The 14,348-nt window shown below is 36.5% G+C and overlaps 1 protein-coding gene across 1 annotated transcript; it reads right to left on the bottom strand.

Moving 5' to 3' along the window:
- Window positions 1–1,814: 1,814 nt before the first annotated feature.
- LOC140059318 (uncharacterized) lies at window positions 1,815–3,008 on the bottom strand. Its single transcript, XM_072105195.1, has one exon. The coding sequence runs from the start codon at window positions 3,006–3,008 to the stop codon at window positions 1,815–1,817; it is 1,194 nt and encodes a 397-aa protein (XP_071961296.1).
- Window positions 3,009–14,348: the final 11,340 nt, after the last annotated feature.

Raw genomic sequence — 14,348 nt, 5'->3', positions numbered from 1 at the left:
GTTGATAAATGCATTGAAGATTTCCAATCTACTGGTCACAAAATTGATCAGCGAGAAGAGCATTCTCACGAGAGGTGATTTTTAAAGATATAAATCTTGCATGCGCACACCATGTTTATAATAAACATATTGTCATCGTCCTAATGTATTGTTTTATACGGATTTTTTCCCGGTATATTATTATACTGTATTACATTTTTCACAATTCTACACTAGTCTGCGTAGCTAGTGCCATGTACTTTGGATACCTTGACTATACAGATATATATGTAACTATAAAAACGCAAGTATAGAAGCAAAAAACAAACGGCATATTATGGCACATTGCATCTGACTCTATCTGGTGATATTGAATTTAATCCGGGTCTAGCTAAAGACGAGCAAGCAGTTAGTAATTCTACTGGCGTTGTTAATGATTTTGAAACATTGACTAATCGCTCGCAATCCCACAAAGGAATTTGCATAGCCCACCTGAACATGCGATCCGCTTTATCACAAAGTAGACGAGCTTACAATTCTAATGCAGCAGAACAACATTATGACCATAAGTGAAACATGGCTTAGTGATTTTATTGATGATAGTGAAGTGGCTATTTCAATCCTTTTGCGGTTGGAGTAGTGTATCATCCTCATGATAACACAATTGCTTTTTTTGATTTCATGGAAACTTCACTTGACAATATTTTTTCCTAATTTTACGAAGTCATCATATGTTTGGGTGATTTTAACTGTAACACATTTGACAAAAATGGCCAATTGTGGTATAAATTCAACCAGCTCACTAACCAGTATAATCTGCATTGCCTGATAAATCAACCAACCAGAATCACTTCTACTTCTGCTATCTGCCTGGATCAATCTACCATCAGTGATCATGACTGTGTCCTAACTGTGCGCAAGACTTCCAGAGAACACCTATCATAGTGAAAGGCAAATCTTTCAGACATTTTGATCTTGAACGGTTTCAGTCTGATCTAGCTATCACACTCTGGAACTTCTGCCAAGGATTGTGAACAGGCACTTTTTTATTTTAATTCCAAATTCAATGAAATTTGCGACTTGCATTCTCCGGTCTTCAAAATCAAGGTCTCGACTACATTACCACCATAGATAAATCAAGACTATTTGTCTTTGCGCCAGGAAGCCACATACCTCAAAAAGTTAAATGCAGCAATGAACTTTTTGACTGAAACTTGTTGAAGGATATGAGGCAACTTTTCGACTGGAAATTATTTTATTTTATTTTAATTTTATTTTATTTTATTTCATACTCATCCAACAGCGAGTAACCCGCCAATTACAGGATGGATAAACTATTTAATAATTTCACAAGACAAACATATACACAAGATATATAAATTACATAGAATTATGTTGAACAATATGAGGCGTCATCTTAAGAGATTATTTCCATTCTTCTATTGCTAATAATAGAACGGAAAACTTTAAAAGAAATTGTACCAAGTACAAAAGGAAATAGTGCAATGAATCTCATTAATGAATCAGCTAATGGGAACATTACCGCCGAGATACTCACCCAAACCCTCTTGAGCGTTTTATATGGGTGCGACTGATACGGCAATCAGTCAGCCAGATCAAAATACTATTTATTATTTGACTCCATGCATTTATCAATCAACCATACTACTCTTTAAGGTAACAAACTCGCACCCTCTTGAGCGTTTTATATGCATGTCATGGATTACGACAATTAGTCAGCAAGATCAAAATTTATAGTACAGTACATTAGGACGATGAGAATAGGTTTATGCATCGTTTATAAAGTAGTTTGGAAAAACAACAACGAAAACAACTTAAGAGTTTCTTAATGTCTTAATTTTTTGAAACAAATCTTTATTTAGCATCCATTCCTTCTCATCATCAAAGTGACGTGATTTATTATCCGCAATTAAATTATCTTTCCCCGGAACATGGATTGCAGAAAGCCATATGTTATGGTCTGTGCACCATTGCCATATCATTTTTGCTAGATGGTTGCAAGTGTTAGATTTTGCTCCTCCCATATTATTGATATAGGCTATTGCCGTAGTGTTATCTATTTTTAGTTGGACGTGTATATTAGATACCGGTACATCTTTTATGAGTGACTTAAGTCCGAGAAAAGCTGCCAGTAACTCCAAATAATTAATATTAAGTGAATCATTTACAAATGCATTTTGTAAATCATTCTGGCACCATCTCCCACCAATGTGATTAGTGCCATCAGTTGCTCCCCACCCTAAACCCGAAGCATCAGTTTCGAATGCAAGGTTTGGGTCGCCATGAGATATATGTTTATACACATAATATATATTGTGCTGCCACCAGGTAATGTCGGCCCTGCCATTCTCATTAATGGTCATTGTTCTGTCATAGTGGCCTTTATTGTGTCTCGGGGACATAATTTTTCCTTTTTCAAGGGCCCTGTAATGTAATTTGCCATATTCCACAGCTGGGAGTGCAGCTACCAGTTTCCCTAGCAGGCTTGCAACCTGTCTAATAGTAGTCTGGACAGAGGTAATTACTTGATGACACTCATTAAATATCTCCTCTTTCTTTGATTGAGGGAGAGTAACACCAGTCATTGTGACTGAGTTAATTTCAAACCCTAAAAAGGTTATTGTTTGAGTGGGCTGTAATACGGATTTTTTATAATTTATAATGAACCCCAATGACGTCAAGATTTCACAAACTTCTCTGGCTGTGTGTTTTGCTTTGTCTCGACACTTATTAATAGCAAGTATATCGTCAATATAAATTAGGACAATATGGCCTCTACTTCTTAAATATGCTAGTGGAGGCTTCAGTAGTTTCGTAAACAGTCTTGGCCCTGTGCTTAGGCCATTAGGTAATGCCCCAAATGCATAAAGATTCCCTTTCCAGACAAACTTTAAGTACTTTACGTCTGAATATGCTATGGGAACTGTATAATAAGCATCTTTGAGGTCAACTGAGGTCATGTATACCCCTTGGTCTATAAGTGTGAGTGCATTTGAAAATGTTTCCATCTTAAAATGTTTGTACAGTACCGGACAGAATTATTGCAGATTTTGAACGCATTCAACGCATTGTTAAAGTGTTGACAACGCGTTGAAACTGCGTTGTCCGTTGGCGTTGAAAGTGTTGAGTTCGTTGAACTGTTTATTCAACCAACACAATGTGTTGCGTTGAGTTTGCGTTGAAATAACGAACAATCGGATTCGTATGGTATTTACAGATTGCCAGTGTGTATTAGAGTAGTAATAGTATAAAATACAGTATTACAAATATTTAAGAAAACAAACATAATGTGTATTTTTCCGCGGAAACCTAGCTTAATATATTACACTAGGCTAGGCCTACTACTAACGAGTAGGCCCCGTGTGTATATGAGCCGCGTCTGCCATCGCAGTTAAAAGTAGTGGTCATGTCCTCAATTACTGTGTGCCTATATTAACTGGAGTATTAAATACCAAAGTTAAGGCGGCGGTGAATCTTGGAGGCTAGGTCACATCGTAATTAATTATTTCCAAACTAAAAACTTCGCAGTACTGTACTACATTTTTCTCGATTATTTATAAAAACAACGTAGCCTACACCCGCCGCCATGGAAGGCAACAATACACCACCAACATAAAGATCCAGCATGGTCGTCGGACGTCGTCCTTTTCACGCATGCTTTTCGTGACGTGAGGGACGAACTGATCGAAAGGTGAAGAGTTCATTCATTATGAAATAACGCGTAATAATTAAAAGGGAAAAAATCGTTTAGTTTTATTATTATCCATAAATATATCATTATCATGTATTATATTATAAATTAATTATTGTGATGCCTAACGTAACCCATGCGCGTTCAACGCTATGCGATTCAATTGTTTAACGTCGTCAATGAACGGTCAACGGGTTCAACACATTCAACACGCTCTATTGTTAACGTATTCAAAACGCTTGTTGTACTTAAAAATGTAATGTTGTTCGATTTATAAAGATTTAAATTGGTTCATGGATGGGTGTCGGACACGTCAATTTTTTTAGTTCTTTCAAATTACATTACAACAAACAATGGGACAATTATAAAATAAAAACCAAAATAGAGAAACAATATTTTAACTTTATCTCTTGAATCTCGAACAGCTAAAAAATGTAGGCCTAAATAAAATTAATTACTTCGTCGTCATTAACGATCGTTAAATACGTCATAACACACGTGGTGTTTTTCTTGAGGAAACCAGGGTGGCGGCCTCGTGTGTCGATGATGTCAGTAATTTCCACGTTGTTTGATTTTACGACGTGAGATCGTGTTTTCCCCCGGAAGGCCTACAGTACAGTGTTAACTGTTAGACTTGGCATCGACCTTATTATTCGATGTTTTCCTTCACTAAACACTGGGAAATATCACTGTGTGTTTTATTTGGTAACTGTCCGTTCAATACTTAAAAATATATCTAAGCTTCAAATATATTTTATTTATCTTAAAATATCTGGTAGTGACTGCCGATGGGTATTTTGCCTGTTGTTGTTACTGATCGTTCAGGCGTGCAATCGGCCAGTCTAGTGCTGCAGCAGCTAGCGTTGAAATAACTAATTGTTTACTTGACATGCTGATAATGACTTTTGTTGAATAAACAACTAAACGTTGAAAGCCGTTCAACGCAACGCAAACACAACGCAACGACAACGTGTTGAATGCGTTGGGATTTTTGCAATAATTCTGTCCTGTACTGTAGGCAACATACTCATTTAACTTTGAGAGATCAAGGATAGTTCGAAAACCTCCATCCTTTTTTGGCCTTACAAATAAATTAGAAACAAATTGGTCAGGTTCGTAATAAGAGGACTTTATTACTCCTTTATCCAGTAATTTTAAGACCTGTTCATCAATCGCAGCCATTTCTATAACACTCGGGTTATATGGATGAGGAATTCTCCCTCTTAAATATTGTGGAATTTGTTTACAAAATTCTATTTTATAGCCAGTGACAGCATTTAAAATATATAGATCGGAAGTGAGCTTTTTCCCAGCAGGTAGGTATGACCTCAGTCGACCTCCCACTATTTCATTATGAATAGTTGGTATATCATACCTCTTCATTTCAGATTGTTATTAATGACCCAATTGTTGGTCTTTAGGAGTCCGGATGTTGCCTTCCTCTCTTCATCAAGCCGTTTTACAGATTTTCCTAAATTTCCGAACAGAAATTCTGTTGGTTTTGTAGTCGGCTTACAGAGATGTCTATAATCCTTGTTAATCTCCGGTTTTAGGACTTCTTTTCGTAGTCCCAATAACTCGTAATTTGCATTTGCCAATAAGGCAAGTGCATCTTGAGATCGTTCATTATGCTCATTTCCCAATGCATGGGCTAGAGCTGTGATGCCTTTTATGAGAGGCTTCTGTATCCGTTGAAACTTCAGATCTAAAGACCTTGATTTTCCGGATATCCCGTCCCACAGGGTCGGGTTTACTTTGGGCACTATTAGTGCTTTTGCATTATCTGGAACCAGATATGCTTTAGAAAGCTCCAGTTGTATATTCTCACATCCATTGGAGAATGGAGCAAGTAAGTTATACTGTCTGACAATTCCTTGGTAATCTCAGGTCCTGTTTCCTCTGCTGACGCAAACCGTGCAGCAAAACCTGGAGGTGGGGCCATAGGCTTAGCCAAGGCCAAACCATCGTCGAAAACAGTATTAATATCAATATCATTATTAATATCGCTTGTCTGGTTTCTTGGTGTATTGCATGAATGGAAACCTGAGTAGTTAGAATCTACTGACAAGCTATCATTATCGCCGGAAAAACTTTCCTGGCTGTCATAACTAACCTGTGGCCTAGGCCCATTCAGGTTCTGAACAAGCTGCTGTAGCAAGTTGTTTGTTTGCTCAGCGCGCTCCTCGAGCGCGCACAGTCTCCCCTCGGTTACCAAGGAGGAGGCCTTTTTTACTTTTGGTTTCGTATGCTTCTTCCCCTCAAATATTATCTCCTCCCGATCCTTCGGGGATGATTTTGATGTTGATTCTTCCAATTCTGCCATATCTGGGTAATATGACCTAGATAATTAATTATGTATCTAGGCATATATTGACTGCAAACTTCGTGAAAACGTTTGTTTTACACACATAAATTAGCAACGTGTTGTACACGATGCTAGTACGCTGTTCGCTATGACTGGTTACTGCGCATGCGCTGGTTCGGGATCTCAACCAATCAATCTCTCATTTCAATAATTTCCCCATATTTGGAGAAATACTGTCTCAACAGCTCATCATTTGTACGTATGCTTGTCCAGGCACAAAAGTATTTTTAAAGCTAACTGATGCCTTTTATTCATTGTTATTTCCTGCACTTTATGAACTGTACATGCATAAGCTAATTTGAGAGGAAATTGCTTTCGGCTGTATTTTTTGCCAATAGCTTGAAACATTTCAATTAACTGAATACCAATTTCATTGTTGTCAAAATTCACTTTAATAGATATTGGTTTTTTGTTTGATAATGCTTGGTTATTTCTTCAACATATCCCATACATCCATTTGTGCAATCCACAAATAATTTAATAAATTAGTTTTACGTGATTTCCGAGGTGTTTCGCACTTAACGTGTTCTTTCTTGCTGTTAACTACAATATCTTCTGCTTGAATGCATATAATATTCGTACAGGTTTCATGCAACATTTTCTTATTCCATTCATTAACTTCATTCGTTATCTTCCTTTTGTCTCATGATTTGATCTAATTGTATTTGTCTAAAGTTATCAATCCACAATAAGCCTTCCAGTGTGTCTTTACAGTACAGAAAGAAATTACTGCTTCGTATCTACGCGTAGGTAGATCGTAGGTAGATCGTAGGTCATTGTTCTCTCCTACGATGTATTGTTTGTAGCCTACGATGTAATGTTTGTAGCCTACGATGTATTGTTCTCTCCTACGATGTATTGTTTGTAGCCTACGATGTATTGTTTGTAGCCTACGATGTATTGTTCGTAGCCTACGATGTATTGTTCTCTCCTACGCTGTATTGTTCGTAGCCTACGATGCATTGTTCCTAGCCTACGAAGTATTGTTCGTAGCCTACGATGTATTGTTATGAAATCTAGGCTACGCCTCTTTAATGATTGTCAGACACGTTTTACTGATTATTTTGATGTTTAATATATATCTATTAATTGGTATTATTTTCAAACATGGCGTTGTATTAGAACTGCCCTTAGTGCCAGTAGCGTTGCTATGGTTATATGGTTTCGGTGTCCGTAATTGTCCAAAAAGTTCCAAACTGTATTAACTATAAACGTTCAAATGTTCAAAAATAAAAACTTCAAAAACACAACTTGTTTCATAACTTCCTAGAACTGCAACTTTAACAATCAGTGGTATTGAACATACATTTTAAACTTGTAGATCACGTTACAGTCCAAAATCACTCTTTTGTTTCAATTAAACGCGTAGGAGGTTTCACACTTCTCTTAGAGCGCGTGTTACTCATATTCAGAATAGACGGATTTTGGTCTATCGGTTGCCAGGTTGGTACAACATTTTCAGGTGCTGTGCTACCATTGATTTGGGCATTCTGTTGAGGTACCTTCCTCAAATGTACGCGATTTCGTCTCAGCAGATTTCCATTTTCCGCTTGTATAATATATGATCTTGGTTGGACACACTTTTCCACAGTCGTCGCAGGTTTCCATTGCTTTGTGGACTTATCATAAACTCGAACATTGCTTCCATCAGGAATAGGTGGGAGTTCATGAGTGTTTTTATCTGCATATTCTTTTTGTCGCTGCGTAGCTTGTTGCAGTTTTCTACAATATTCTTCTTGTTGCGAGTTGTTTGCTGCTTGACGACTTGGTGTTAATGTTGGTATAGGTCGATTAAACATCAGTTCAGCCGGACTTGGTACACCTGTGTCCAATGGTGTAGCTCTAACATTCAATAGTGCTTTGTTAATATCTCCGCCGGTTTTTAAACATTTTTTTATGATGGGTTTTATGTAACGAACTTGTCGCTCAATGAACCCGTTTGACTGAGGATCTCCTGGGCTACTCGTGGTATGATCAATGCCCCATTCAGCGCAAAATTCATCATACTCTCGCTGGAATTGAGGACCATTATCGGAGAATATTTCTGGGAGTTATTCTTGTGGGTCTGTGGATAAGAGGATAAAAAGAATTGTTAAATAGACAATGGACAAAATCATTTACATTATTATTTGAATCAAATTTTAAAATATCGACATTAAAATCACCTAAAAGAAATACCTTTTTTTTCTCTCTAGATATTTGTTTTAAAAGAAGTTCAAGTTGTTCTGTAAAAAAAGGCATATTAATTTCGTGAGGTCTATATATAGTACCTATTAGAATAGATTCTTTGTCTGTATGCACTTCAATAAATTGTGATTCACAGAAGTATTGAGTAGAAGTTAAATCATCTCTGGTTGAATAGCGTGTATTATCACTTATCGAATAAGTGGGCTTGGGTGATCCATCCACATAATATATATTGTGCTGCCACCAGGTAATGTCGGCCCTGCCATTCTCATTAATGGTCATTGTTCTGTCATAGTGGCCTTTATTGTGTCTCAGGGACATAATTTTTCCTTTTTCAAGGGCCCTGTAATGTAATTTGCCATATTCCACAGCTGGGAGTGCAGCTACCAGTTTCCCTAGCAGGCTTGCAACCCGTCTAATAGTAGTCTGGACAGAGGTAATTACTTGATGACACTCATTAAATATCTCCTCTTTCTTTGATTGAGGGAGAGTAACACCAGTCATTGTGACTGAGTTAATTTCAAACCCTAAAAAGGTTATTGTTCGAGTGGGCTGTATAATACGGATTTTTTATAATTTATAATGAACCCCAATGACGTCAAGATTTCACAAACTTCTCTGGCTGTGTGTTTTGCTTTGTCTCGACACTTATTAATAGCAAGTATATCGTCAATATAAATTAGGACAATATGGCCTCTACTTCTTAAATATGCTAGTGGAGGCTTCAGTAGTTTCGTAAACAGTCTTGGCCCTGTGCTTAGGCCATTAGGTAATGCCCCAAATGCATAAAGATTCCCTTTCCAGACAAACTTTAAGTACTTTACGTCTGAATATGCTATGGGAACTGTATAATAAGCATCTTTGAGGTCAACTGAGGTCATGTATACCCCTTGGTCTATAAGTGTGAGTGCATTTGAAAATGTTTCCATCTTAAAATGTTTGTAGGCAACATACTCATTTAACTTTGAGAGATCAAGGATAGTTCGAAAACCTCCATCCTTTTTTGGCCTTACAAATAAATTAGAAACAAATTGGTCAGGTTCGTAATAAGAGGACTTTATTACTCCTTTATCCAGTAATTTTAAGACCTGTTCATCAATCGCAGCCATTTCTATAACACTCGGGTTATATGGATGAGGAATTCTCCCTCTTAAATATTGTGGAATTTGTTTACAAAATTCTATTTTATAGCCAGTGACAGCATTTAAAATATATAGATCGGAAGTGCGCTTTTTCCCAGCAGGTAGGTATGACCTCAGTCGACCTCCCACTATTTCATTATGAATAGTTGGTATATCATACCTCTTCATTTCAGATTGTTATTAATGACCCAATTGTTGGTCTTTAGGAGTCCGGATGTTGCCTTCCTCTCTTCATCAAGCCGTTTTACAGATTTTCCTAAATTTCCGAACAGAAATTCTGTTGGTTTTGTAGTCGGCTTACAGAGATGTCTATAATCCTTGTTAATCTCCGGTTTTAGGACTTCTTTTCGTAGTCCCAATAACTCGTAATTTGCATTTGCCAATAAGGCAAGTGCATCTTGAGATCGTTCATTATGCTCATTTCCCAATGCATGGGCTAGAGCTGTGATGCCTTTTATGAGAGGCTTCTGTATCCGTTGAAACTTCAGATCTAAAGACCTTGATTTTCCGGATATCCCGTCCCACAGGGTCGGGTTTACTTTGGGCACTATTAGTGCTTTTGCATTATCTGGAACCAGATATGCTTTAGAAAGCTCCAGTTGTATATTCTCACATCCATTGGAGAATGGAGCAAGTAAGTTATACTGTCTGACAATTCCTTGGTAATCTCAGGTCCTGTTTCCTCTGCTGACGCAAACCGTGCAGCAAAACCTGGAGGTGGGGCCATAGGCTTAGCCAAGGCCAAACCATCGTCGAAAACAGTATTAATATCAATATCATTATTAATATCGCTTGTCTGGTTTCTTGGTGTATTGCATGAATGGAAACCTGAGTAGTTAGAATCTACTGACAAGCTATCATTATCGCCGGAAAAACTTTCCTGGCTGTCATAACTAACCTGTGGCCTAGGCCCATTCAGGTTCTGAACAAGCTGCTGTAGCAAGTTGTTTGTTTGCTCAGCGCGCTCCTCGAGCGCGCACAGTCTCCCCTCGGTTACCAAGGAGGAGGCCTTTTTTACTTTTGGTTTCGTATGCTTCTTCCCCTCAAATATTATCTCCTCCCGATCTCAACCAATCAATCTCTCATTTCAATAATTTCCCCATATTTGGAGAAATACTGTATCAACAGCTCATCATTTGTACGTATGCTTGTCCAGGCACAAAAGTATTTTTAAAGCTAACTGATGCCTTTTATTCATTGTTATTTCCTGCACTTTATGAACTGTACATGCATAAGCTAATTTGAGAGGAAATTGCTTTCGGCTGTATTTTTTGCCAATAGCTTGAAACATTTCAATTAACTGAATACCAATTTCATTGTTGTCAAAATTCACTTTAATAGATATTGTTTTTTTGTTTGATAATGCTTGGTTATTTCTTCAACATATCCCATACATCCATTTGTGCAATCCACAAATAATTTAATAAATTAGTTTTACGTGATTTCCGAGGTGTTTCGCACTTAACGTGTTCTTTCTTGCTGTTAACTACAAAATCTTCTGCTTGAATGCATATAATATTCGTACAGGTTTCATGCAACATTTTCTTATTCCATTCATTAACTTCATTCGTTATCTTCCTTTTGTCTCATGATTTGATCTAATTGTATTTGTCTAAAGTTATCAATCCACAATAAGCCTTCCAGTGTGTCTTTACAGTACAGAAAGAAATTACTGCTTCGTATCTACGCGTAGGTAGATCGTAGGTAGAACGTAGGTCATTGTTCTCTCCTACGATGTTGTTTGTAGCCTACGATGTAATGTTTGTAGCCTACGATGTATTGTTCTCTCCTACGATGTATTGTTCTCTCCTACGATGTATTGTTCGTAGCCTACGATGCATTGTTCGTAGCCTACGAAGTATTGTTCGTAGCCTACGATGTATTGTTATGAAATCTAGGCTACGCCTCTTTAATGATTGTCAGACACGTTTTACTGATTATTTTGATGTTTAATATATATCTATTAATTGGTATTATTTTCAAACATGGCGTTGTATTAGAACTGCCCTTAGTGCCAGTAGCGTTGCTATGGTTATATGGTTTCGGTGTCCGTAATTGTCCAAAAAGTTCCAAACTGTATTAACTATAAACGTTCAAATGTTCAAAAATAAAAACTTCAAAAACACAACTTGTTTCATAACTTCCTAGAACTGCAACTTTAACAATCCGTGGTATTGAACATACATTTTAAACTTGTAGATCACGTTACAGTCCAAAATCACTCTTTTGTTTCAATTAAACGCGTAGGAGGTTTCACACTTCTCTTAGAGCGCGTGTTACTCATATTCAGAATAGACGGATTTTGGTCTATCGGTTGCCAGGTTGGTACAACATTTTCAGGTGCTGTGCTACCATTGATTTGGGCATTCTGTTGAGGTACCTTCCTCAAATGTACGCGATTTCGTCTCAGCAGATTTCCATTTTCCGCTTGTATAATATATGATCTTGGTTGGACACACTTTTCCACAGTCGTCGCAGGTTTCCATTGCTTTGTGGACTTATCATAAACTCGAACATTGCTTCCATCAGGAATAGGTGGGAGTTCATGAGTGTTTTTATCTGCATATTCTTTTTGTCGCTGCGTAGCTTGTTGCAGTTTTCTACAATATTCTTCTTGTTGCGAGTTGTTTGCTGCTTGACGACTTGGTGTTAATGTTGGTATAGGTCGATTAAACATCAGTTCAGCCGGACTTGGTACACATGTGTCCAATGATGTAGCTCTAACATTCAATAGTGCTTTGTTAATATCTCCGCCGGTTTTTAAACATTTTTTTATGATGGGTTTTATGTAACGAACTTGTCGCTCAATGAACCCGTTTGACTGAGGATCTCCTGGGCTACTCGTGGTATGATCAATGCCCCATTCAGCGCAAAATTCATCATACTCTCGCTGGAATTGAGGACCATTATCGGAGAATATTTCTGGGAGTTATTCTTGTGGGTCTGTGGATAAGAGGATAAAAAGAATTGTTAAATAGACAATGGACAAAATCATTTACATTATTATTTGAATCAAATTTTAAAATATCGACATTAAAATCACCTAAAAGAAATACCTTTTTTTTCTCTCTAGATATTTGTTTTTAAAGAAGTTCAAGTTGTTCTGTAAAAAAAGGCATATTAATTTCGTGAGGTCTATATATAGTACCTATTAGAATAGATTCTTTGTCTGTATGCACTTCAATAAATTGTGATTCACAGAAGTATTGAGTAGAAGTTAAATCATCTCTGATTGAATAGCGTGTATTATCATTTACAAAAATTCCAGTTCCTCCACATTTATATGAACGAGGATTGCAAAGAAATGTATAGTTGGGTATCTGAATAAGTGGGCTTGGGTGATCCATCCATGTTTCTGTAATTGAAATAATATTGAAATTAAAGTTTAAAGATTGAATGCAATCATAGATAGAATCAAAATTTTTTTGCAGGCTTCTGGCATTAAAATGGACACAAGAAAAGTTAAATTGGGTTTTGTCAATAAACTGAGTGTTAAATTCATTTGGCAGGTAATAATTTGAGATATTTATGTCATTAAAAAAATTATCTGGGTCTATATCGTCGAATTGTCTACTGTGTGTAGAGGGGTTAAAAACTAAATTAGAGAGTCGGTCATGGTTATTATTTTGGTATTGTGCTTCCATATTATTAACAAACAAATAAAAATAGTTAGATTTGAATAATAAAAAAACTAAAAGCTTAGAGCTTGAATTACAGTACATAACATAACTCACAAGTCTATTAACTATCAACATTAAGAAGTGAGTAACTTTAAAAAACAACATTTGAAAATAGCAACTTTTCTCTTATATATACATATATACACATTATATCACATGAAATAGGTTATACAGCAGTATGGTGCTGTTGGGTAAAATTGTATCAATAATAATTGAGTTGATTATCTAAGTTTAAATTAAAATATTGTAAATATGTATTAATGCATTATTTGTAATTCGATTACTTGCATAATTGATTATTTTCGAAAGCTGATATTCATTCGTATCTGAAAATACAAACATAGCATTCATTTTATAATATCAAATGAAGTAGATAAATAATCTCCAATAATATCCCAAAAAAACCCCAAAAGTATGATAAATATAAACAATGAGTATTAATGGAACAATAAATTACATCACTTTATAAACGTGTATTAATGAGAAAAAACAAACAACGAAAACAACTTAGAGTTTCTTAATGTCGTCTTGGCAAGATATGTTGACCACCACTTCACGGCCATTCTTGTTTACAGATGCAAATACACGCCCATCAATTGACCAAACGTTGTTTGATTTAGAGTTCTGTTTAACTTGGGCAAGTAGATTGCGTTTAGCTTGAGTCAGATCCTCTTGTATAGATACTCCACTACCTTTCAGTTTCCTACGTGATATTAAAACACTTTTCCTGGTCCTGTATGAGGTAAACTTGACTAGAATGGGTCTAGGTCGCCGTGAAGTTGAGTTCCGTGGTCCAGTACGGTGTGATCGATCGATGTCAAGTTTGTTTACATCGACTCCAAGCTTACTGCTGGCTAATTTGCATATGATTTCGTCAGTGCTTTCTTTATCGGTTTCTGGAATTCCAAAAACTCTGACGCTGTTTCGTCGAGAGTATTGCTCAAGGTCATCTATTAATTCATTTTGCTTATGTATTACAGTTTTTATTTCGTCTACATAAGAACTAATAGATTCCGACTCAGATTCAATATTTGAAATTTTGTTTTCAAGATCGTAGTATTCGCCTTCTAACTTATCAATTCTGTTTAAGGTAGTTTCCATGGTAACCATGATACTTCTATTAAATAACTCCATGAATTTCTTACTTGAGAAAGAATCCAGTACTAGCTTACCAATAATATCAGCAATCGTTGGTCCCTGGAACGCCTTTTTAATGATATCTTCAATGAATAGAACCATATCTGGACTATTCATAACTTCCGACATTGACAGACGGGTTTGTT

Source organism: Antedon mediterranea, chromosome 9 (assembly GCF_964355755.1).
Source record: "Antedon mediterranea chromosome 9, ecAntMedi1.1, whole genome shotgun sequence".
In the NCBI taxonomy this organism is placed as follows: Eukaryota; Metazoa; Echinodermata; class Crinoidea; order Comatulida; family Antedonidae; genus Antedon; species Antedon mediterranea.
Note: the sequence above shows the minus strand (reverse complement) of the source record. Positions and strands in the feature narration are given on the sequence as shown.